Source organism: Rhea americana, unplaced genomic scaffold (assembly GCF_003343005.1).
Source record: "Rhea americana isolate MKP2758 unplaced genomic scaffold, rheAme1 scaffold_32, whole genome shotgun sequence".
NCBI lineage: Eukaryota > Metazoa > Chordata > Aves > Rheiformes > Rheidae > Rhea > Rhea americana.
The window spans coordinates 2,933,762-2,960,038 of NW_028186446.1; the positions used below are offsets into that span (position 1 = coordinate 2,933,762).

General features: G+C 38.8%; 1 protein-coding gene across 2 annotated transcripts in view; it reads right to left on the reverse strand.

The window, feature by feature from the left end:
* The window catches only part of CDK6 (cyclin dependent kinase 6), a 135,236-nt gene that overhangs the window by 102,959 nt on the left and 6,000 nt on the right, over positions 1 to 26,277 (reverse strand). For both annotated transcript variants that reach the window (XM_085310509.1, XM_085310508.1), the window contains one exon: positions 1,842 to 1,977. In XM_085310509.1, the coding sequence (XP_085166635.1) occupies positions 1,842 to 1,977 (136 nt within the window). The remainder of the gene's footprint in view (positions 1 to 1,841; positions 1,978 to 26,277) is intronic.

Below are 26,277 nucleotides of genomic sequence, written 5' to 3' on the forward strand. Positions count from 1 at the left end.
TAATTTCCCTGGCTGCAGTGAAATGCAGTTGCACTGTCCCTAAAAGGACAGAATTGCCACTCCTTGTTTTTGTGTTACTAAATTTTGCTCTTTTATTGTGCTGAATTATCAGATATATCGACTGGGTTGAACTAGTAAACTGTGTATGCTGAATACTGCTTTTTCAAAAATAAAGACAGCAGTTTTCTTCACAAGTACATAGTTTCCACAAAATGCATGTTTGCACATGTACAGTACAGTTTACTAGTGCAAATTTAGAACAGGATTTCAGAAAATCACCAGAAGAGTTTTAGTCCAATATTTACCTATTCTGTTGGTTTTAAACTAAATGTAACTAGGAAGATACTTCAGCGGCTTGGGCATGAGCTCCCATTCAGGCCAGTTTATTCAGGTCCACAGTATATTACCTGCTTGGTATGTTAATTACATAAAGTTAGTTACATGGAAATACAGATCCCCCCAGAAGGAGGGAGAACCCTAAAAGCATTATCACAAAAGAGGCTTTCAGATGCAAGTGTGTTGTTCCAGTCTTCTACTGTGACTGAATAAAGGCTGTATCCATTTTTTTAAAATATTTTATTTTACGCACTAAAGTTGCTTACAAAAATACAGTGGCTGGAACAGACTGCTGTTATATATTTGTGTCTTTGATACAAGTGAAAAGAGATTCATCACTATCTGAAGATGTTAACAAAAGCTGTTAAAATAGCTAAATTTCAGATAGGTTTCATGCTTTCTTTTCCTATCTTYTCCCCCTCAGGATTCCTGCCAGACTAAGATGACACAATCTCCAGAAGTACTTATACAAATGCGAGATAATCCTTCCCTGAGAGCATAAATGATTTCTCATGATGAAGAAAGAAAAACAAATGAAATGTTAAATAGATACGGCCAAAACATAGGAACATCAATACCTCTATTTCTGTTCCCAGGCTTGAACATTTTCTCAAACTTTTCAAGCTATGATCCCTGATGTAGCACTTCACTACAGAATTCCCAGTAGAGGAAAAATGGGATTTGGAAAACCTATTTTCGTACCAGCAATACAAGCATTTCCTATCTTGGGAAAAGGTCCTCCCTTGCAGATGCGGAGCATGAGATGACCTGTTATGGGAAAACTTCATGATCACCCTGCCAGGTACTGAGAGCTTTTCCAGCTTCCTCAGCAACCCACCCTGCTGTCCCAGGCACATGGCAGCTGCAGTCAGTGAAGCATGACCCCTTCTCTGTGGGTACCGAGCTCAAGTCCCCTCCTCACGCGTCCCTGGTGAACATCTCCTGCTCTTGACAAGTACAGGCACCTTCCTGGTCAGAGGGACATGAAATGAAGGCAGTCTCTTGGGGACACCGTGAAAACAYATATGGCCAAAGGAGAAGAACAAACTTAATAAAGAACAAGAGACAAAGGCAAGGGAATGAGCAGAGGATTTACAATTTTCCCCGTGGTCTATCTTGTCCATTCTAACAATATCCAGCACTCTAACAGACACCTTCTAGGGAAGGCTCAAGTAGCCCTGGACTAAACAGTAATGGAGTAATCTGCTTACAGCCACAAGTGAAGATCATTCTTAATGATCCACAATGCTAAATTTGTAGGACTGCAGTAAACCAGTCTCTCTAAAAGAGAAGAAAACAAGTACAAGATTTCCACACAGAGAATCCATCATCTGAACACAGATCTTCGCACTACGTTGCAAGCAGGGCACTACTCAATTTTAATATGACAGAATCCTGCAGAAGGAAAATGCAGTTCGCCTGAGCAAGGTCTCGTGATTGTTTTTCTTTGTCCTTCCTATCTAATATTTTCTGAAATCATATCCAAACCCTTTCCTCTTAAATACCTTTATAGTTTCAGTAGGTACTCCAGGCTCTGGAACTTTATCCAAATAAGTAGTCAAGTCTTGATCCACATGTTCAAACACTAATGTTAACTTGGTCTCTCTGTCTGTTCGTGACACGGTGCACACATCAAACAATCTGAGAGGAGGAAAAGGAAAGAGGAGGTAAGTAAACAGGCACCAGTACAGCCATATTTTCCAGCACATACATGTAGATTTAAATTTTTCACAGTGTATAGAGTGCCAAAAAAGAGCTTTCCCAAGGTAGAGCAATCTTTGAGCTCTTGATTCATCAGATAAGTATTGACTACCTATGCTGTTACATTCCTCTTTCAAGTATTAAGAATTCATGAACTGATCAAAGAAAAAAACTAATACCATGAAGGGAAAATATTTTTTGACATAGCAACTAGAGTTAATATAGCAAATAATTTGATATTTATCCCTATTCTCTGCTTCATCAACTGTACTCCTTTCCCCCCTCAGCCCCAGAAAGACAAATACAAGTAACATTTTTGAGAAACAGAGATACAGAGTGTTCATATGCACCTTCAGTTTCTTTCCACACAGCTTCCCTGTTCACTATTACACCTCTTTAGAGTTAAATCCTCTTTGGTAGATGCTCAATTTTTGTGATGATCACTCTTGCAATTTTCTAGAAGTAAGTTATGCTATAAGAGTCAAGATACACTTCAGAAAAGAACTTCAGGCACAAGGTGCCACTGCTAAGAGAGCTTTCTTTCCTCATCACTTTTTGTCATTCTTTCATCAGAATTTCTTCATCATTTCACCCTGTTGAAGAACACCAAATTCAAGCTTATTGGTCTCATTTGCAAAGCCCTTCAGAATGTCACATTCCTATTTGATTATTTTCTAATGTTTTCTCTTTTCAGTTAGGATTCCTCTTATCTTCTCCACTTCATCTCCCATACTGACTTTAATCACTTTTTTATCTTTTTCACAAACATCTGTTCTTCCTTCTGTGCTTCCCCCCCATTCACTCCTATCGTGAAACCAGGAACCATCACCATCGCAATCCTTCCTCAAGTCCCACTTCTGCAAAATCACAATAGGAAAACGTCTTACGGGTGGAAGGAAGAGTTCTTCCCCTGCTCACATACTTCACTAACGTATGTATTCACTTAGTTTTAGAATGGTACAGATCAGACTGCCTCCCTCTCTGAAGTGAGGCAGCAAATCAATTGCTATTTTTATTAGGTGACAGTGGAGTTAACAAAAATGTAAATATAGTTATTGAAAAAAAGGACTACATAGTTAAACTGAAGAACATATCATCAACAACACTTCAAAAGCAGCACTGAAGGTAGTGCTTATTTTGTTCAACATCATAGCAGCTATGTTGTTTTATTACCTGTGGTTATTATCCCCATACTCCGAATAACTGCTTATTCACTTTGTGGACAGTACAAGATTTCTGATAACCTTATCAAGTAATATCTTTGTTCTTAGTCCTAGGACTAAACACTTCATATGCAGGATGTGTAGCCAACAGCTCAGGCACAAAGCCTTGGGGGTCATTAATTTTCAAATAGGTCATCTGAAAAACAGACTAGGAAAATACTTTGCATTGAATATTTACTTCTTATCTTAAATCTCAAAATGTTTCACAAGAGAAGGGAAGGCAGCAATTGCCATAACTGTCTATGGAGACTGCAATCAAAGTTTAAGAGAGTATTATGTTTCACTTGATATGTTATAGATTTAATATTTCAGGGCTCTGGTCCCACTTTCAGGAGCATTTCCTATATCATATGTGAACAGACGATTGCCTGTTAGAGACCATGTTTTAAAAATTAATGCATGCACATTCCTTTTTGCTTAAAGAAGTTTTTCAGTGTGAATTTAATCACAACGTGAAAAATGATGACAGTTTTATAAATAAGGGGTTTTTTTTGAAAATACTTCTTYAGTGGACTAGTCTAATTGGTGTTCCATGGGGAAGTGTGGGATAAAACTCTTTGTAACGAAACTGAAGAAAATTATCTGTTTTCTAGACATATTTGAAGACATTGACAATACTGCTCAGATTTTGCAGTTGTAACAATCTAGCTTCACTACATGTCTCAAAATCCCCACTGTTGTTCCAAGTGCACTACAGAAATACCAGTATGTGTTTTCTACGATGCTGCCAACCAACAGCAGAAGGAAAGAGGGAGCAGCAGGCGCTCACACACAGATACGGTCACATCCTCAGTAAATCCTCCGTAAACCAAAGCAAGTCAGTTAAAGCAAATGGAAAATTTATACCAGTTAAGAATATCATCCTGCTCTAAAAATCACCAGGGAAAAAAATCTCTTTCGTATTGATGGGATATAAATTGGGCTCCCCAWAATTTACAGTTAACAGTTCTTAATTCTGACTATTTAAATTTTACAGAAATAGTTTGTTAGTGGGTTCATCTTTCCGGGAAGTTGAAAGAGATGGTGACACTTCTTTTTTAAACCTATTCACATTAAAAAAAGCCCAAAYTTAAATCAGAGTGGTTAGCTCACAATCTGTATTTCAAGGTTCTTTGCTAAATTTTCTTCAAAATTTTCCAAAACAAAGCATACAGGCTGTGCAGGAAAAAATATTTGAGAACTGGAACTAGAAAATATGGAGAGTGTATGTCACTCTATCGCTTCTAAAAAAACTTTATATACGAACAAATATTAATTGAATGATTATGGGAACAAAGTGACTTTAACAGCAAATGTCCCAGCACATTTCTATTATTGGGGCATTATACAGAAGATAGTTGCCTTATACATAGTAAAGTCAATTTTGCAGAAAGTCACACACCACCCTGAAAAGTGAAATTTGCTGGTATTTGGCTGGAGGTTAATAATCTGCAATATATTTATATAAATCAATGTGGAATGTAGCCGGACTGCCTATAACCCCAACACATGCAAATAGAGAGGAGCCAGACAGGTCTGAACATCTGAACATAAACACTGGAAAATATTTCCAACTGTATGATTCCTTTGTGTTGACCTACATTTACCTAAAAATGTTCTAAAACACCTTTTTTTGCCAGGTATTTAACACACCGGTAAACTTACCTTTCAAACTATAGCAGAATTATTATTCTATAGAAAGGGGGAAAAAAGATTTCACTGTGTAGAAGGTAGGAGCAACACATAACTTCCAACTSACTTTACAGGAAAGCAAATGGTGATTATCTGTTTGACTCTCGTGTGTAGGGCTCACTTTGATTCTGGCATTTTCTGGCGCTGCAAAATCCGGAACGCAAAGGACGGCAGCTCTAGTCACCTACAACCACACCACAGAGTGCTAACGACACATCTTTCACTTTCACACACCTTTTATGCGAAACGAGAAGCGCTTTACTGTCAGCAATAAAAACTCCTGAGCCCGCACCAGGCTAGGTGGAAGCATGTAGTGTTTACTCACAGAAAATACAGCTGCTGCCTTAAAAAGATAATTATTTAAAGCACTGCTTATGTAAGTCCTCGATACTASAACAAGTAACATCTGGCATTGCCTGTGCTAGTCAGCCCGGAAACAGAGTGTGATACCAATTCCTTACTTGATAGCTTCCACAGGGATCAGCCTCGTTTTTACAAACCACCTTCTTCTGTAGCCACCGTGAGAAAATCACCCATATACGCGTTTCCACAGAGCTGCCTGCCTTAGTACGGACCAGCCCCGCCGCCCGCGCTGCGCTTCTCTTGCGCCGTTTCTTCGTTTATTTTTCGCACGCGACTGTTCGACCCTGCTCCTCTGGAGCGGGCAACAGCGTGCGGCCTCGTACTTAAAGAGTTACTCCATGGATGCTGTCCCAAGCGAAGTAAGTCTGCCTCAATTAATACAGGATTTCCATACCGAGCGCTTTGTAAACACGAGCCCTGCCTTTCTATTGTGCTCACCAAAGAAACGTTTGAATTATTTGATTACAGTTAGATCCGCTATGGGAAGTCCTGCAAGTATTTAACAAGATGTTTGGCTGGAAATCGTACACGGCCTGATGTGTCAATCTTAATTTAAGCATCGTTGAACATATATTTACCGAAGACCTGTGTTTTAATGCAGACATTTTTTCAAGCTAATTGTACTAAAGTAAAAAACCTTACCAGCAACAAATCTGTGTTTCTGTTTTCTTTTGCACTTCTAGCACCTAGTGGATCTTGTTGTAACCTAACAGAGCCATCCGCTTTTTTTAAAAAAACCTTGTCTTTTGAATGCAGAAAACTAGATGATGCATCTTGAAGTCTTTGTAGCTTCCTGTATGTAATCTGACAAACGCAATCTCAGTTCATCTCTATTCTACAATGCTTTTAAAAGAAATGAGCCAGTTTGCAAGTTCCTTTGAAAACTACTGAGTCTTCTCTGACTGGTGCTAATTTAGTAGCTGCTTCTAGACAGCCCTTATTTGTTACTGGACTTGCTTCTGAGATGCTCTGCAGACTGCTCTAAAGTTTCCCATTTTCAAGTGGAATAAATAYTTTCTCCTGAGCAATCTTTCTGGTGATGGGGAGCAAAACCACCAGTTCAAGTCACCTGCAAGACTCTGAAAAAAAAAATCTGATACTAAGACTTGAAAAACTGTCAGCTCCCTTGGCTACTGTCATACAGATGAGGAAGTACAAATGGAAAATTAGCCAGACTACAGTCAAAGGGAAGACCAAAGAATTAGACAGTTGCTGCCAAAGCATCCAAAGGCTTATTGTTATTTTTATTGCAGCAGGACTAATCCAACACGAACAAAGATCCTGTTACTGTGCTGGTCAGTCATAGCTCTAAACAAAAAGACAGTCCTTGCCCTCAGAAAGTTTTTAAATAACACGGATTTAGTTTAGTTTTCTGAGGAACAGTCTCTGCCTAACCGTTTCCTGGTTTATACWTGATAAAGAAAGAGAATTGGAGCCACTGATTTATGAGAAGGAGAAAGGTTCAAGCAAACCACAGTGTGGCATTTAGTAGCATAGGAATGAACTACAGTTGTAAGGCTTCATAAGTCTAGACAAAATCTCAGAGGAAAMGAGTTTGGTGGACTCAACCTAACTCTGAAAGATATTTATCCAGATGACAAAAAAACATGACAGAATTTATGTATGATTGATAGTGTTTACACAAACACCACCAGACTGAAATACCAAGAGTACTGCAGGTCATGGTTGAGGTTTATTGACAAATATGTGTGGGAGAGGCTTCTCTTTGACTTCTGCTTTGACTACATTTGGCCCAAGATAGTCTGGTGAGTCCATAATTTTCATGGACACAAAAAATTTCAGCCTCCTATACCTAAAACCATTGCAGAATGGTTTAAGTATAGAGTCAGGCATCCTTTGATGCCAAATTTTAGCAGTAGCCTTAGATTCTTCTGTTCTTTGGAAGCCACTCAGTTTCTAAGACCTGGCTCCKAACCAGCCACTTCATCAATCCCAATTTTTTAAACTACGTACTCCTTGAAAAAAGCCCGTTTTCTTTGTACTTGTTACTTTAGCTACCTTTTCCTTTCTTGTTTTTGAGGAAGGTAAAGACTTTGCTAACAGCAATCAGTCTTCACTCGGACCCACGTATACTGAGAATATTGTAACAAACGGGCCRTACTGCAGATGAACATAACAGTTGGGCAAGTGAACCAGGACACGTGCATTGCAAGAACCATGCCCCATGTAGCAAAACAAGAAATAGAGCTTCATACTCTAAAATGTACAATAACRTCTTTCCCTTTCTTCAGGACACGATTCTCTGTCTCATCCTCATCAGCAATCACCTACTTCTTCACACCTTTGTAAGCTAGTATCTCAGAATTCAGAGTTTTCTTGCTCTAAGTAGCTTTAGTGACATACATGATAGAAAGCACATGCAGATGCACTGGCCTCTAAATTCAAAGTATTCCATATTTTTTGAAGTGTGCTATTTCTGCGATAAAATTTCTAAAATCACATAGTCATGCAAGACCTAAGTTCCATTTTCAAAATATACGGGGTCTTCAGGTGCTTCTCAATTAGCTTGTCATGCTAATGGCAGCTGCACTGACGTGCATCGACACCTACACTATGCCTCCACAGCAGACTGCAGCATAACACAGAGACACTTGGACAACAGCCAGCTGACCCACCTCTGTACCGAAAGCATTTGGTGCGACAGCACAGCATGGCCTGTAGCACAGTAAACCAACCCACAGTGAGGTCCATCTTGCTGGAGTCAGATTCCAGAAATACATTCTGATTAAGTAAAATAAGCTTCAGTGCKTATACACTGCTGCTGGCAACCTTCAGCCTCCAATCAGTGGCACTTAGAATCCTTATTGTCTACATTTCTGCTTAGTTTTGGGAGTTTCAGCACATCTTCCCTGCTCTGCTACCCTCTTGTCTTCAGAAAAAAAAAAATCTGTAACTCTTTCAGTCATATAGCAGAAAAGGATAGAGGGATGTAAAATCAGATATAATAAAAGAATTTATCTCAGATAGGCAGATGTCATGCAGACAGATGTTTTCAACACTGCCATCACTTAGCCATCACCTGTCACATACAGAGCAGAGACAGCTACCATGTAGGAGTCACTGCCCGATGAAAGCAAGGCAGCAGAACATCTTATTCCAGCAACACAGGTCCAGAAACCTATCCCAGCAGGGTCTAGCCAACATGCTTTTTACAGCCCAGTCAGCAGTGAGGTTTAAGAGAAGGAAGGAAGATAGCAGGATGACAAGGTAATCATTCATCTGCAAGCTGAGCTTCRTGCTGTAATTTTTTCCAGTATCTCCTCTTTCAGCCTTGAAAAAATTATTTAAAATGCTTAGTTTCATAAAAGATGTTCTTGTTCTTTAAGAGTGTGTGAGAAAGAGAGACAGAGAAAGGGACAGAGAGAAATAGATGCTCTTGAAAGTCAAGTAAATAGCGTTGGCAAAGGTCCGACGGTGTGGGCTGCCTGGGCAAGCTTTCAACACGCAGCTCTGCCTTCAGCCCTGACCTGCAACAGCCCCACTCTCCTGCGCCAGGCCTCACGCGAGCCCAGGCCAGCCTGGGTGCCAGACTGAATGGTTTTGTGATGCAGACAAACATCTGCTCAGATGAAACCACCAAAACTAATTTTCATTTTCAACAGAAGCCAAGGTCTGTGCCCAGAAGACGAAAAGGCCGAATGTACTCCCTGTGCCACCCAAGTCACTAAAGGATTCAGCTGTTGAAGAGTTTTACTTCAACAAAAATTACGTTTGACAAGATGTTCTCTACACCTCTCTTTGTTTATAACATAATGCTGCCTTTTCTAGCTCTAACACTGCCACTTCTTGTTCACCTTCTTTGGGAAGGGAGTTCATTTTCAATAGCCACGGAACAGAAATGAAGCTGGTAAGGCTCAGTAATTCAAACAATATTCTCACTGGCAGAACTTCAGCTTCAGGACTCAACCTATAACCCACCCATTTTCCAAAACACACACTTCTCACTGCTAGTCCATTAATATCTTCACCTCACTGGAACTGATTTTAAAACCTGACTTGGCTGTACACTGACTAATATCTAAAGAAAATATCAGCCTGTTGATGACAGTATTTACTCTTTGCACTGTCCTACCAAACAGACTGTTAGACTCCCCGTGCACAACAGGCCAAGTCACTCACAAATCAGAAAAACAGCAGGACCTGTTGCAGAGCAAGTCACTGACAGATTCTTTAAGATCAGCAATAGCTGTCTGACCTGTTTTTACTGCTCTCATGCAGTCCTCAGCCATGCAAATGTGCACTGCTTTTCAGAGTTATGTATATTGCTGTTACACAGTACCGAGAGCTTGCATAAGCTTCTAGTTTAGAGTACAAATTAAAGATGCTCTGATTCATTGGTACTGTATGTACATCTTTTATTAAATGTTTTAAATTTTTGGTAGAATACCCCTCAGGGAAAACTGCATTCCTTTTTACATGGTTTCCATCCTTTAAATTGCTCAACACACAAATAATACTTATGTCTGAATACTGATTTTGTTTAATTCAAATGAAAGGACCACAGAAGTTATCCTTGACTCCCAGTCRTACTAACGCAAGAAGGGACACAGTGAAATTCWGTCTTTATTCATGKGTAGTCCACAATCAGATTGATTGTTACAAATTCCACACTTCAGTTTGCATTTTGAATTCAGGATTGTGCCGTATCTAAAACGATCATCTGCTTCCTGGGCTTTAATAAAACCAATGACTGATCTTCAGAAAATTTCATAACTTTGTAACTTATTATTTATTCTTGTCCTTATTAGCTTAATAATCTAATCTCTTTTCCATTTAGACATTGTCTACACTTGAGACAACTAACTTTACAATGAGTTTAACATCAAAAATAACTATGGAAAGAATATCACTCAAACCCGATATAAAAACTAGGCACAGCATCAAACCAAATGTTCTGTCTCATGCTATCTTTAAAATCCTTGCAATATCACAGCACTTTCGGGGCGTTTTTTTTTCAAGATTTTAAAAGTTTTAAGCAATTCCAATGCAAATTTTCTTCTAAACTCTTTCTTTTCAGAGATGGATGGGGAAACCTAAAAAATATGGGGAAAGTAGCATAGAGGACTACAGAAGAGGTCTACTTTTTGTAATACTCCTCAGCAGTTCAGGGACAGCTACTCCCAAATGACCTCCGGGCATGAATGGTTGTTCGACATAACTCTACGCAGGGACAGCTGCTGAACTCAAAATTCATCCTCTATTCRGAGCTGAGCTAACTCACCAGCGTACACTAAACTCTTGGTAATACAAGTAACCAGAACCTGACTGTGGCAGYTGAGATGAGACCAAAGCTGGGGCAGTGATGCTCAGGGGAGAAAGGGCAGCAGTGCAAAATGTCTTGCTGTGGTTCTACTGGCAATAACAATTTAGATTAAACCCCTCAGGAAAAGCATTGCTATAGTAATTTGTGAGACAATGACAYATCAAAACCTTGTTACAAAACACATTTCTGTAATGCTTTACAGGAAGAGATGGAACAGCATGGTCTGTATTTCTCGAAAGAGGATAAAGAGTTGTCTTTTAGAAAGGAAAATAAGTTCTGCTGACCTGTGAGCTCAACTGCAAAAGTGAGAGAATAGCATAAYAGAAGAAAAAAAAAGCCTAAAGAAAACAAAAGCTTGAATTGGCTAAAGTTTACAATACTGGTACGTAAAAAGTAAATAAATAGGATAAATATTAGCAAAGACAGCTGTTAAATTGAAAAGCAAATTCATTCTTTTTAGTCCTTTGATTGCAATGTTCTAAGGTATTAAAGAAATCTACAGAGCTTTTAATGTAACATGCTGCATATCTATTAACAAAAAGTAGTTAGTACATGCAGGAGTAAAATAGTAAAATTTTGCATAGTTCCCTGTCATATCCCTTTTTTATATTTTGGGGTTTATTATTACATATTTTTTTCTCAAATATGATGTTCTTGGCTTTCTAGACAACACTATAGCAAAAAAAATCCTTCATAAGAGAATGAAATAAGCACCATTTGAGGAAATCAGGTGCAAACCTCTTAAAAGTCTTTTGGTTTATTACTATGACAGCACTGTCACTTGACACGATACAAATTTTGAGCATTTTTTTGTGAAACGTTTTTAGACCTGTCAGTAAAAGGGCTATTTTGGATCTAGGGTAATAGCAGAGAAAAAGGAAGAGTATCTACATAGATCTTGACCCATTGGACCCAAACTACCAAGGAACTTAGCTGTGCATAACTTTCAGCATACAAATAACGTACCTGACTTCTGAGTACATACAATTCATCCTAAAGCTGAGTCTCCCTTGTATGCCTTGTGCCTTTCAGAACTGACAGCAGAGGAGGAAGAGAGAGAAGAGAATTCACTGCTTCCAGTGAATTCCACATAGTGTGGAAGACAAAAGGCCAAGAAATGTCATTTCTCTCTTATAATTAGCCAGCTGTTCACTGGACAGCAACATAAAGCCCCCTGTGCCACTTAAACCCATATATACGTGGTCTGTACTTGGGGAAACTATTGTATTTGTCATGCAAGAAATTATAATCCTTTTATGGAAAAGACTAAGTGCTAATGCTACACGGACCTATAGTAATGAGACCACTGAGGGAGATCCAAAATGTGTGCTGACTAACCTCAGCATCTGAGTTGTAGCGCTGGGGCAGGGAATTTGCAGGGAATTTGCCTATCAAGTTCACTCACTATTTCCCCAATCCAGAACCCTACAACTTGAGGTGCTGCATGTGAGCTCCTATTCTATGCTTCAATGGCCCTATTTGTATACAAAGTCTCCTCTTTCTAACCTTTTTATTAGCTTTATGACTCACGTGAATATGGCCATACTTCCTGGGAAAGGATGTTCATGATTTATTGCAAAGAGTTCATGACAATATTTCTTTTCCTTAAACTCTCAAAAGAATAAAACAGTGAACTATCGCGTTCTCAGTCTTTGCCTGGTGGACTAGGAAGACAGCAACAGATATGAACAGTTCTTGTTATCTTATAAATGGAAACATATTTATTTAAACTGCACAAAAACAACTTTAAACATGCCTAAATCTTTTGAAATGATCTGTTTATGGGCATGCTAGAACTAATGGTGCCACACTGCTCAAACTTCCCTGAAAATGGACCAGACATACCTACCCACTTCCGAAGCACGCATGGTGGTTAGGCGGCAGATGCAAGTTGTGCTGCACAGCAATAGACAAAGTGGAAACTAACAACGTGCCTTAGATTTTATCTATTAAATTCCACGCATGCTTGTCCTGYATGAGGTTAAAAAGACACAAAAATAGAGATGTAGTTCACAACAGGTTTTGGCTACACTTGATATGAAAAGTGACTTCGATCAGGCTTTGATGCCAGATTTACTCCCAAGAAGGCAAGGTCTACTCCAAACCGATGACCCTCTACTCTCTTCAGCACAAACTCAGCTGGGCACCACGACCAGAGCTGCCCTTCCAGCGGCACTGCACTGCGTCCAACATCTCCAGGGAATCATTTCCCCATCTGCCCATAAGTGACACTATGTGATTATTTCCAAAAATCCAACAACAGTTGTAATTGCTCACAGGAGAAGGACAGACAAACAGGATCTGGATTTGGAAAGTAGCCAGATTTATGCACCTAAACATTGTGTTCCTCTTTGTGTATTCTTAAAGGAAACTGGAGCAGTATAGTGTTAGATATTCTTATGTCAGTACCATAATTGGGGGAGAGGGAAAAAAAGAACACAGCAATGAGTGGGTATTTATTCTAAAACCAAAGCATCACAACTAAGGCAATATAAAGTTAAGGTTATACTTAAAATAAATTCCAGTATGTGCAGAGGGCAGAGCTAAGAATTGCAGAACCCTGACAACTCCACTGAATGTGACTTCCTTTGGCTATCCATCATCAGATAGCTCAAGTGCTATCCATTAAAAATTAACAGCCTAGTGAAGTCCACGGAGTGCTGGGCGCTCTCCTTAGCTTCCACAAAAGAAAGGTACGTCCTGTAATTTAGCTGTTCAGAAGTTTGGTGGTTAGCCCAAGTGATCATGCAGACCTCCCCTATACTCAAGGGAAAGAAGAAGGTAGGTTGAGTAACTCTGTGGAGGTACTTTCTCTTCCTGTTGGCAAAAGGACGCCTAGATGACTGATTGAGACCAGACACTCGATTTTAGCTGAACTTAGGAGAGAGGACTCTATCCCAGGGAGGCTATAATTAAGTAATTTTAGTTGGTGGGATTCCAGGCTATATTCAATTGATTTTTGAAGAGACGTAATATTAATTTCTTCTCACAAGGAACTTAAAAGGAAATGAGAGATGTCAAAAAAAAGACACTGAAAAAAGCTCTGACCTATTCATTCTACCCCACAGGCCCTGATCAGTCTTAAAAATCTCAGCACACAAGAGACTGAACCTAAACCCAATGAAGTTAGAACATRTATTTAACTGGCTTTGGCTCAGGTCTAGAACTTTCTTTAATGTGAAAGTTTCACCTGCGACAAACTCGCAGGATTCAGTTTAATATTCATGTTTTACAGAAAAGAAATAAATGAGACTAATAAATCTTCAATACAAATTTACAGTATTTTTCTGGCTTAATAAATTCAGCCAGAAGGCAATTACTCTTAAACACTCAATATATAAAGAGGGATCCTCATTTCTATTACCACGCAAATTACATTTGGTCAGAAGTTAAGACACTGCATTTTAGAAGTTCTTAAAAATGGGGCTTCCTGTCTGGATTTGTCCACAGGAAGGTTTGCATTCGGCTCTGCGCGGTCACAGCTATGCTTTCCTGGCTGTGTGTGCTCTTTGATCGTCCCATCATTTCAGTCTTGTTTTAAAATAATTTCCAGAACAGGTGAAAAATTCTAGAAGTATGTATTGTCAGGTAGAATACTCCAGTTCTTCAGGTAGTTGTCTAATAAATATTTCCTCTTTTTCCATCCAGTTTACATGATAATATGAGCCAGTCATTTAAAGATTAGTGCATGTGGAGTTAAGTATTGTACAGGCTGTACAGCTTTTTAAGTATTTCCTTTACTCTCTTGCACATTTATGTAAAAGAAAACAAATTAAAGATTATTTGCAGAGTTTGGCAATGAAAATGAGGTGTTAGTAGTATTTTGAGCTGGCAATAAATTTTATTTGACTGTTTTATTACTTCAGGGCAAAGGCAGCTATTTCTTTTGGGGTGTCTTTTAGCATCATGAGATTAGGATTTATATTTTAATACAAGGATAGTTTTGGAATAAATTCATTATTTTGTAAATGATGGCACATGTCAGATGTAAACAAATGACAAAAACTGTATTTTAGTTGATTTGCAACAACACATCTTTCACATTTCTGAAGTAATTGAACAAACTATAAGAAACCTTGCAAAAAAAAAGTCTGGTTCCTGGAGCGCTAAAACAATTTCACATATAGGGAAATGAAAACAAGGTGTATTTGTGCAATCTTTGCAAGCAAAGCGTGCTCTGCCTCATCCACGCAGCYGGTGTCAGCTGCGCCGGAGGCATGAGGAGCTGAGGCCGGGCAGCGCCACGGCTGAGGCTCCGCAGTGCTAACGCAGCTACGCAGCTTCCAGCTGGGTCACGGCACCAGCGGGCATCTGCTGGGGAGCGAGGCCGCGCTGGCTCATGTCCCCGGGCRGGCGCTGCATGGGCTTGCAGAGTAGAGGACACAGATCACTTAAGGTCACAGAGCAAGTCAGTGGCAAAACTGCAGACACTGTCTCAATTTGCTAGAAATTATCATCACTTGAGGTCTGTCCTGTTCTTGCTCCATTCCCTGAGCCATCTGCTCTTTTCTAGTTTGAAAAAATCCTGGGCTAGATGGATTTTGTTCTAACCCTGTGTGGCCTTTTTGTTCTTGTTTRTATAATTAGTTTTATTCCAACAATAAGTCAAGAGACAATAAGGAGACACTGAGAGACAAGGAGGGCTGAAGGAAGAACTTCTACTCCCCCTTATTTTCTGTAGCCCATCCCAAAAGCCTGGAAGCATCCTATTTACCTCCTTCCTCTGCAATGTAGAACAGAAACTTAGGCCCTGCCACCGCTATGGTCTCCAGCTGGGGCCGTGCAAGGCTCCGTAGAATCAGCACTCTACAGAAACCTCTTTTGGCCTTTGTCTGCTTGTCTATTCCAGTGACACACTATGTTTTTTCAATTTCCATCTCTTTTTTACCTAACGTAAAAAATTACCCAAACTTCATTTTAGGACTTCTTGCTTTACCTCTCTTTAATCATGTGCTTCCATCCAGAGCTCTCAGCTCTCCTTGAAAACCTCCATTCTTCCATTTATGTAAGCAGCTAAAGAAAAGCCTAATTTCTGCCATATTTCTAACCATATTGGACATCATTATTTATATCCAGATTTTATCATAAAATTGTAACAGGTAATTTTATATAAAGAATTTATCTGCTGCTGAAAACTCCTGTATTTTTGTGCCAGGTTTTTCTCTACTTTTCTTTTTCTTTTACTTCATTTTCACATCTCTCTCGTCTTCTCCTCTATCCCTCTAGCCTTCTTCCAATCTGTTTTCCCCTCACTATTCATAAACATTTAAAGGTTTCTATTGGTTTAACTCCTCAGCCTCAAGTATTAAAGTTATCAATTTATCAATGAAGCTACTTGACTTCCTCAATCATTCCTGCCACTCTGGTATAGAAAGATCATTTCTTCTCCACAGAGAGCAGAGAATTCATTCTCTGTCACCACAGGCTTCTAATATAAAGCTGCCATTGGATTGACCATTAGTGCTATATATTGATACTTTTTTCTATCTATGAACATTTTCCACCAGAACTGGTCTACAAAGGTGGATACGGTTTCACCCATATGGCCAATGTACAATGGAATAACAGGAGTTAGAAAATGAAATAAAATTCTAAGATCAAGGAGTCAAGAGTAGTTAAATCAAATGGATACGGAGACTACATTAAGGAAACATATAATCTTAGATAGTAAAGATATGGCTGCATTAATTGTACGGGGAAAAAGGATGTCATAAAACTGTCAAGACAGTTTAAGTGATTTAGGGACCAATGTCCCGAATTAAAAAACAACGTAGGTATTTAGGGCCTTCAGCATAACTGTGAATCACCAGACTTGCAGTAGTCTAACGCCTAAATGGCAAGAACAGAGGATTGGAAGAACATACTGAAACCAGCTGCCTGCAGAAGCAAGCAACTGCCCAACAGACATTTCTAGCGATCCATGGAGCATCTTCTCTCCCAGACGCCACAGGGCTCGCAGGGATTGCGTCCCACCAAACGCAGAAGCTCAAACGAAAGCTACGGCCTCAGCGCTTTTACCTAAAGCCATGTTTTAGTTTAAGAGTCTCACCACCACCCCAGGTTTCCCTCCCGTAGTAAGATAATCATGAAATGAAACTCCTAAGTTATTCCAGGAAGTCGACCCCTACCATTTTACACAGGATATTAAATAGACCCCAGCTGTCTCCACTTAGAAGTGACTTGGTTAGTACTTTTTTATAAAGGTCCATTCAGCAACTTTGTGAGCTATCACAGAATTGAAGTGACTTTCCATCAATAAATGTAACAATTTCAGGTGTTTTTCCTAAGCTGCTTTTCATGCGTACATTTCTTGGTTTCATAACATCATAACCGGGATCTATATGTTGAGTCTATTTACAAGATTTGAAAAATTTAATAAAAAGGGTCAATATTAATTGGAGACATCATGATTCCATCACCAAAATATTTCACAAAGCCTTTAAAAATTACATTTCTACTGTACACAGGCAGAAAGAAAACAGTAATCTGTTTCAAAACTTAGCTCTGCTACTAAATTTGACAACCCCTGTTGGGCTGGGCCATTATATGTTTACTCTTTCAGATATTGCCTGGGCTCTTTGCCACTCACATCAGGCTTTATAATTTTTATTTACTTCTTCCAGAATACATTTAATAAGATTTACTATTTTATTATACTTAGGAACGAGATGGCAYTTTAGTTCCAAGCTCCAATTTTCAATGTCATGTAACTTTTAAAAACAATTAGCTTTGGGTATGATTTTTTCTGGCTTGCCCTCACTCCCTTTCAATTTTGTCTTTTAAATTTCACTAAAAAAATTAATTCAGACACTTTTAAAGCCCAGATTTTAAACTAACTGCAGTTCTACATGTATAATAATCCTTACCCATGTTACAATAACAATAATTCTGAACTTCCTGGAATAAATGTAGTAAAATTTTGAGATTTTCATAGCTTTTGTTTTCCACATACATATCCATAGGCAATTATACATACCCAAACAATTTAATAAAACAACTTATTTACTTTGCTAGAGTTATATTCTGTTAACAGTTCCATGATAAAAAACCTGTTTTCAGGCTTTGTTGTTCAAGCTATGAAAGAAGTAGTTCCAACAGGCAYGTGACATAAAACATTGTAACCTGGAAAGCTAAGTAGAAAAATCTGTTAGCAGAATAGATTGATTTTAATTTTGCAGGCTATCACCTAATAACAACGTGAGCTGCCATGTCTTGAGATGATAAAAAATAAAACGAAATTGCAAAACGTTATTCCAAAATAACGTTTATATTACCTCTACCAATCACCAAAGACTTCAGCTTTTTGGTAATTCAGAGTAGAATATAARTTAGATACCAGATTTTTTCCAATTACTTGCAACTGTATTATCAAGCAATTTGCTCTAAAGGTATCTGAGGCACTTATGAAGGAAAACTATGTGTAGCATCAGAATATTGTTAATAATGAGAAAATCAGTCCACTTAGTGGCAAATGCTGTACTAGACCAGTACAGCAGGGTGAAGAAAAATGAGAAAACTAGGAAAGAGACTCAACATTTGAGAAGCCTTTGACAGATGCCGTAAACCACTTGCAGTGGCTGTCTCTGATGCACATCTTCAACTATTCTTCCACTTGGAAAAGATTAACAAGTTTCGACCGAAATGACTTCTGTGTGCTGGAGTTCAAGACTGGGTACGAGGTAACCAGGATGTGACTACCCATTCCAGCTACATCCTGTTCCCTTTAGTACTTCAGTGCCAAGCGCAAACTAGAAGCAGACTGAGTGTCTGAAGTCAGTACATTTCACAGAAACCCACAATCTGCTATTAGGACGAGTACATTTTTGCTACTTTATAAAAAAAGTGTGTCTTCTACAAACCCTTATCAACAATCCCTATACTATAGAAAAATAAGGTTCCTTGTAATACTCACTTGCTAATTGATTATCTCCTCTGACTTCTGATAGTCCAAGCGCCCCCGATTTAAATACCAGCTTCTTGTTCTCCTACTCCCAAATAATTTCCTATCTGCTTTTGTAACTTTTCTTATTTACTATTTCCATTATCCACCTTTAAACTTTTGAACCAAACCAACTGGCATTGATCTCATCTAACATTAGTTGGGAGTCCAATCTGTACTGGTCATCCAGACAAGGCACTTCCAGGGGGAATCAACTCTATCCCAGCGCAGGTATTGAGGGTGGCCAGGATGAATCATGAGCAGAAAGCACATTCTCTCTCTCCATTTGCCATGGAAAAATCTAAATCATCACTGGGTATACACTTAATATTTTGATGGCTAAAGTTAGAGGACTGCTCACAATTCTTGTGTTCCTGTTTCAGTTTTTTTATGGGTGGGTAGGTGTATCTTCTGTGCCTCCAGGGGGACGGAGAAAGTTTGGTGCCTCCCTTTGAACTTTCCTCTGGGGCACCAAAAGAGGCACAAAGATGTTTAAGGCACCCTGTATCTGGCACCCAGAAAGAAGCTTCAGATCCAAAACAGTAGCTAGGATTTCCAATGACTGGACAGAGTATCACACCAAGGAAGGATATATGTCTGCTACAAATCTCTATTTAAGCAGCTACCATGCTAAATCTAAGCATTTTAATATCCTCCCTCTTGATTTTTTAACTACCTCTTTCTTAATCTCTCTTTTCTAAAGCCTATTGTTATTACCAAGTTTTGGAACCATCCCTTCTCCAAAGATATCAAATATAATTATCTTGTGGCCAATATTACATTGTGGCTTGACTGTAAAAATTTCTTAAATCAACTACTGCAAGTTAGTTCAGACTATGCAGAGAATGATCTCTCTTCCTTGTACTTTAAGAATAGCTCCTTCACTGAAGGGGTCTGTTAAGTTGTTCTTTAAACTGTGTCCTGTTTGTCCACTTTGTTAATAGTRTTTGAAAATGTCCTTTCCTACGGTTTTAGTAAATTTAGTTGACTTTCCAACTTCTTCCAGAATTAAAGCTCAATATCCTTCCACTGATCCAGAGGATGGTAGAACAACCCTACATGTTTATTTGCTTTTTATAACTTACTCTTTGTTTCTGCAGAACGGTCTTGACTGCTCTGCCTCAGCTCACTGAAACCTAAGCAATCTTTGAAATGCATTTGCTTACAGATATCACAATATCCCATTAATCTGAAGCATTCCGATATATTTAAAACATCTTCTGGAAACACTCCCTCATCAGTGTTATTCACCTATCTGGCTTTCATCTATAGCCACAAATACCTTTCATTTTCAGTCAAATGGGTTACCTAACTCTTTTTTTGCAATTATTCTGGTTTTGGACTGCTGTGGTCTCCTATAGTCTCTCTTTCAATTCTGCTTGTATTTCGCAACTGGAAAGAGATTTGCTTTTGTTTAACTGTCATCCCTAACAGATATTTTAATCAGACCTAATAAAATAAAAAGTAATTAAAAAAATAGCTTTCTTGAGACAACATGAACAATAAGCASCACAATAGCAGTTAATGCCAGGTAACTCTCTGTCTCTCTCTTTTTCTAATGAAGTTACAAACATAAAGGCAATGTGCTGAATGGGATTCAGTGGAATAAAAAGATACAGATGTTCCATCCTGCAGAAGTACTAACTTGTCTGGGCCATTTTGAAAATAGCAAATGTTAGAAGTTTAATGGAACACTTAATTCAAACCTGCCTGGATATAGATATCACTGCTTTGATCAAAACTGGTTGCTCAGCCTTTAAAAAAAAGCAGAGATGAACATCACGACAACAAATTGAGAGGTCTAAGAGAAAACCACAATGACTGGTGGCAGGCCTATCTCCATTAACAATCTAGAAGGTTATCTAAGGATAAACAATACGCTAATTAAAAGTGCAAATGCTGTTCAATCTCAGTGTCATAAAGGTCATAAATATAAACAAAATATGAGGTTAGAAAAATTATCAGATGAGATCCACCTTGTAACCTACCTCCTAGTTGAGAAAAATAATGCAGGTCATTGACTTTCTCTGTCAGTAAGAAAGCTGGAAATCAACAGTAAAGGTTCTTCTGCTGTGCTAATGAGTAAAAAATTAGACATACCTTTTTCTAATGAAGTACAGCAATCAAAAAGTCCCTAATTGTAGGTATTTCTTCTTTAAGTAGTGAGATGTATATATCACTTAAATGACTGTATCTGTGATGTAGGATGGAGTTCTGGGTGAAGTACAGCACTGTATAAATTACAATTTGTAGGTGACTACTTGGGGACACGCATCAAATATTTGAGAGTGTAATACTAAGGTAGAGAAGAGTTATTTGTGGTGCTAAAAGGGAAGATAGGGGAGCGGAAAAATTGATCAGGAGAAACTTTAAGTTGCTTATCAGCAAATAAAATATATATATAAATTCAGTAGCTGTGGATCTAAAATCTGCATGGAAAATTCTCAAATGTGTGTACTTGAGAGAAGAGTTCTGCACAGACTGCCTGCTCTATTAAGCATTTTTCATCTTAACATCAGGAATTTGTGATCTGAACAACCAGCGTGATATAAATCACTTTAACTCTATGCATGTTAACTTCATCAGTAGAATCTCAAGCGTTAAGTTTACAACTGTATTCTTGAATTAGCTGGAAGATATGAATACAKTTCCCTCATTAGTAATGTATGTTAAGTTGCTCACATAGATGAATGGTTTATGGTTTTTATTGTTTTCCAGAACATAACACAAGAATAGCCTAAAGATTTTCCTTCARTTGTAATCTTCTGACTAAAATATTCTAAATACAATAATCTACTAATGCAAAGTCAGAGAGCTTAAAGGTCGTAATCCACTTTTCTGGAGAATGCCATGCAGGCCTAATTGATTGAAGGGTTGGCATTTGCCAATTCATTAAACTTTATTGTAAGACACATCGATATTCTAGATAGTCACAAGGGCTTTTCTATGAAAATGATTTGGTTGCCAGTGAGAACAACTGAAAAACAAAAAGAATAGATAATACTGTAAATCTTAAGATTCTTAATCTTTAATAAGTAATATATATAATACTTTGGTAATATATTTGTATTTCTATGATGGAGAAAGGGGTAAGAAAAGAAAGCTAGAGGAATGGCAGAATAGGGGGGAATTGTACTAGGAGTTTCTAAAAATGACAGAATTTTAATATTGATACACTTTTCCTCCGAGAAATTCACCACATTTATATTTGTAAGTTGCAATTTATCACATCTTTACTCAAAATGCTCTTGCTAGGGGGTTTTAAGTTTGCTGTAAACAGAAGACTCTCATATCCTATATCTAACTTTGCATGTGCTTTTTAAACACATTTTAAAATATATTTTAAAACGTATGATGATGCATTTCAATCCTGCTAAGTTTTTCCAGCTTCTTGGAGAAACATTCACAGTGACTGATCATGATTCCTTGCCAYAATAGGTGAAAGTTAAATGCGGTAGCGAAGGGTTTCACCACCCTCCCTATTTGTGGGGAAGGGGCAGAGTGCGCGAAGTCCTCTAAGCTTGTTTTGTGTCAGAGTTAGATGTGTATCCAAACTAGCACTCCCCCGCCTCTCTAAGTACAGTCAGTACATTCCCAACTCCCATTGCCAAGTCAAAATGAAAACGGTCTTAGTTCAGAAATGATTGAGGTGGTTTGCTCTAATCAAATTAAACCAGCCAAATGTTCCTTTCAAAGGTAACTGTCTACTCTGCAGCTGTATGCAAAATACCACATCAAATGTGAAAAAAATAGTGATAGAATTCTCTCCTTACAGTACGGTGCCGGCTCCCCGGACGAAGGGGAACAAAAGCATCAGCGCAGCGAGCAACTGCGCTCACTGAGAGCTCCGAGGAACACGCTCGCTTACGAACAGCAAACAAAGTACCGGCACTTCCAGCTCATAATTAACTGAGCTCGGGGAGAAAGGAAGTCTCTGAAGGTATTAAACAGCAACAGACACCTTGAGGCATTTATCGTAGTGACCGTACTTCAAACAGACACTACAAGGCTAGCCAAAACTTCTTATAAGAGAGAAGAAAAACTCGCATAGACTTTTCCATTCTATTTCTCACTTCCTTTCTGTATCTCTATCAAAACATGTAACATTCTGCACTGACTAATGTTGCAAAAGTCCAAACTCAGTAAGTTTCATTTAAGCTTAGTATGATTCATCTGCATTAGAACGGGGTTTTTAATCATTAAGTATGGGAAATTCCTACAAAGATGAATTCATAATTGAATTACGTTTTATTTTCTTTTACTAAGAAAAGACAAATTACCTGTTTATGATAAACCAGAGTGATCTCTAGTCAGTGTTAGCATGAATGCTTTTAAAACAACAGGGAACTTAGTACAAAGTTTGTAAACTGATTTCAAGATATGCCAAGGGAAATCTATCCCAAAGCAACTCCACTAGTATCAGCAAATTGGCACATTCCAGTACAGCCTTCATTTCAGTAATTGAAATCAGCACCTGGTCCTAAAATTATTTGGAATGCTTCTTAGGGATAGACCCCTCTTCCTCTAAAATACTGAAAAGACATCTGAGGCTTCATATGGAATAGTTTCTTATTACTTATGTAATACAGTATGCATTTTGCCTACAGAAAACACAACTGGGCTTTATAAAAACTTAAGGCACGGTTTTAAATGCTTGTTTAGAAGAATATTTCTCTGTGCACCTTTTTTTAAGGATGAGACAAGTGTTCTAAGGAGCATACAGGTAAATAAGTAAATAGGCCAATTAACAGAATAATTTGAATGCACTGTCGTGATGCCTTTTGGAACGTCATGGAAGTCAACAGTCACATTTCCACTATTTGATGGCCTTACTATCAAAAACCTCTCAAACTGGCGTTGGAAAAGTCTAAATCAGTTCATCTATTAAAAAGAAATTTTTTTTTTAGTTTAAAGTATATCTTGTAAGTAATCATGCCCTTCTAATTTAAAGTATTTTTGAGAATAAAGGAAAGATATTAATGTGAAGAATTGATATGAGGAAAAATTTCTTTTCATATGAACAAAAAAAAGGGCTTAGTTATATGTACATGCATATAACAGCACAGTTATCTTATGGCAATTTGCGAGATTATTAAGAATCCTCTTCTTTGGCAAAACTGGAAACCAATCAGATTTCACACAGAGCGTGAAGAGTAAAAACCAAATGCTCTACATACAGCCACAATTTTCTGATATGAATAGCAACTTGTATTTGATTTAGGGTTATGAAACTCTGTATTTTATGGAACTTTAATATTAAAACTTCAGGACAGAATTAAATCAAGTAAGAATTACTAAGTTAGTCAAAGATAGACACATATAACAACCATTCTCAATGCCAAATTTGTGTTACTGTACACAGTCTTTCTGCTCTATCAAGATAATTATACTATTTATTCCACATGATTTGTTTGAACTTTTAAGAGATTTCTCTAGAGCTAATGCTCCAGTTAATGCAATACAAGAATTGGTATCTGTGATTCATATCCTTATGTGTATTGTCCCAATCACTGTGTTGTCGCTGAGCCCTATTCAGAACTTCAAAGTGCAGCGCATACTCAACACTGTATCTACTCCTGTTTGATAAGGCACTAACTTATGTGACAAACTTCAAACAATTACTTGAATCCCACTGAGGGTACCTGAGTGACTCATTTAGGACACAGCTAAGTGGCAGCCTACAGCCTACTTTCTTTCAAGCCCCTGGGAAGGATCGTTCATTCTTTCCTTCTCTCTGCTCTACTCCACACCTCCGTAGGCATCGAGGTTCCACGAAGCAACCCGGGAAGTCCCCGTTAACTCACCCCTACCCCTGCTTGCTGGGATGGAGCATCTGCCGTCCTGCTCTTTCCACGGCTCAGCTTTCAATCCTGTGCCCCAAGCCACTAACCCGTGGACGCCTACCTGCTCCCAGGACTTCGCCAGGCAGTAGCAGACTGTCATCAGCGCTGACTGTGGCCAAACGGGCTGGCTTTTATTCCGGCCGGCACGCAGGGAGACTGYGTCTCGCCAAGAACAGCGCAGGCAGAGCCATCCGCGGAATTGCAGGAGGAAGGGAGCGCTGCACGTGATCTAAAACGGCTAACATTGACTCACACCAAGACTGCAAACCTGTTTTTTATAGAAAGCTTAGATTCAGCATAAGCATAATGCTTTTTGAAGAAAGCTTGTATTCACTCCAGAAAATGAATTTCCTAGGGCTTAAAACACTACTCTACAGTCAACCTTTCCTTTCCAACATACTCTTATCTTGTCCTGTTTCTGGTGGATCATGTATTCAAACTAAATCACCACATCCATTATTAATAAAGCATCAATATGAACAGTAAGGACATTGCTTATTTTCCCTGCATATGCTTTTTCTCTGCACTGCAGGGTTGCAAATAGGTGACTGCAGGCCAGCATTCACGTGCAGTCACTTCACAGCATCCTCCAGCAGCTTAACAAACTCCTCCAAATACTACCTACCATCAAACCCCATCCAGCATTGGCCACCTCATTGCCCCTGGCTCTCTCGCCGTCGCAGACACCRTCTCTCCAGGCGAGCCCTGTCTCCCTCCCCAGTGGGCTGGCAGGGTGTCGTCCCCTCAGCCCCCGCACTCTCTGAAGCAAAGGAGCATCTCCCATGCTCTCACACTGCTCCTGAGCCTGGAAATTCCTCTCTCCGCCAAGGCATTTCTCTCTTCAAGTCTCGTCTTGAAGACTATCCTGTTTGTGTTAGACTAAAATTGACTCTGAAGCTCACTTAGTTTTTCCTTCCTATTATTCATCCACCTCTTGTATCTTAATTGAGATTAATCTGCCACAATAATTCCTTTAACCCTGGCAGTTTTTAAGTCTCAAGTTTCTGCTCTTCTGCCTAATTTATCTCTGCAGTTTATTTTACTCCTTCAGCGTGCATGATAATCCCTGTACCTAACAGTGTAAAGGTATCCAGGTCCTTCTCTCCAGGGGCTTGTCACATGCCATATAAGTGGTACTATACAAAAATAAACTGCATTGCGCGCTGTTGCTCTGCAGGAATGATGTCATACACTAGAAGTTTAACATTAGCTTGGCAGAAAAAGGAAGTGAGGAAGGAAGCAGAATTCACTGGAGACAAACGCCCCCTAAAATAGAAATGCTTCACTTCAAGGGTTGGAACACCTCAGTCATTTGAGATCATCCTCCAGACTTATTAGCAGTACAGAAATAAAGCCAATATCAAAATTACCACATGCTGGAAAGAGAAACAAAACCAGCTACCGCATTTTGAAATTCTTCTCCCATTTTAAGTTCCCATATGATCTGAATGTGAAGCGAACAACTACRGTTTGAAATTGCTTTGCAAAAGCATTTTGCTCTGCACTGATGAGTTACTATATATATATTCTGAATGCTCTATCAGGTTAGATGGAGGATTTTAAGACACTGGGAGAAAGATACCTCCATCTTAGTATGTGCAGTTTGAAGCACCTTCTGGGACCCTGAGCAAAGTCAAGAGCTGGTCTTTATGTCTGTGCACAGTGTGGGATGGGATTCAAGTATGCACCAGCCTCTGGCTGCCACACTCAGGTTTCCCTGCCAAGGGAATCAGTTGGTGCGCTCYGTGAAACACCCATGTGCAAAGCAGAAGATAAGAGGTGAGGATCACCGGACTGCAAAAGTAGGGAGAAAACAACATACAGCTGTACTGCACAGCGCAGTTCACAGTAGCATTTATATTTCATCAGATATAAAGTAACATAAAATGTTGAACACTGCAGAATTGTGCTAATAAA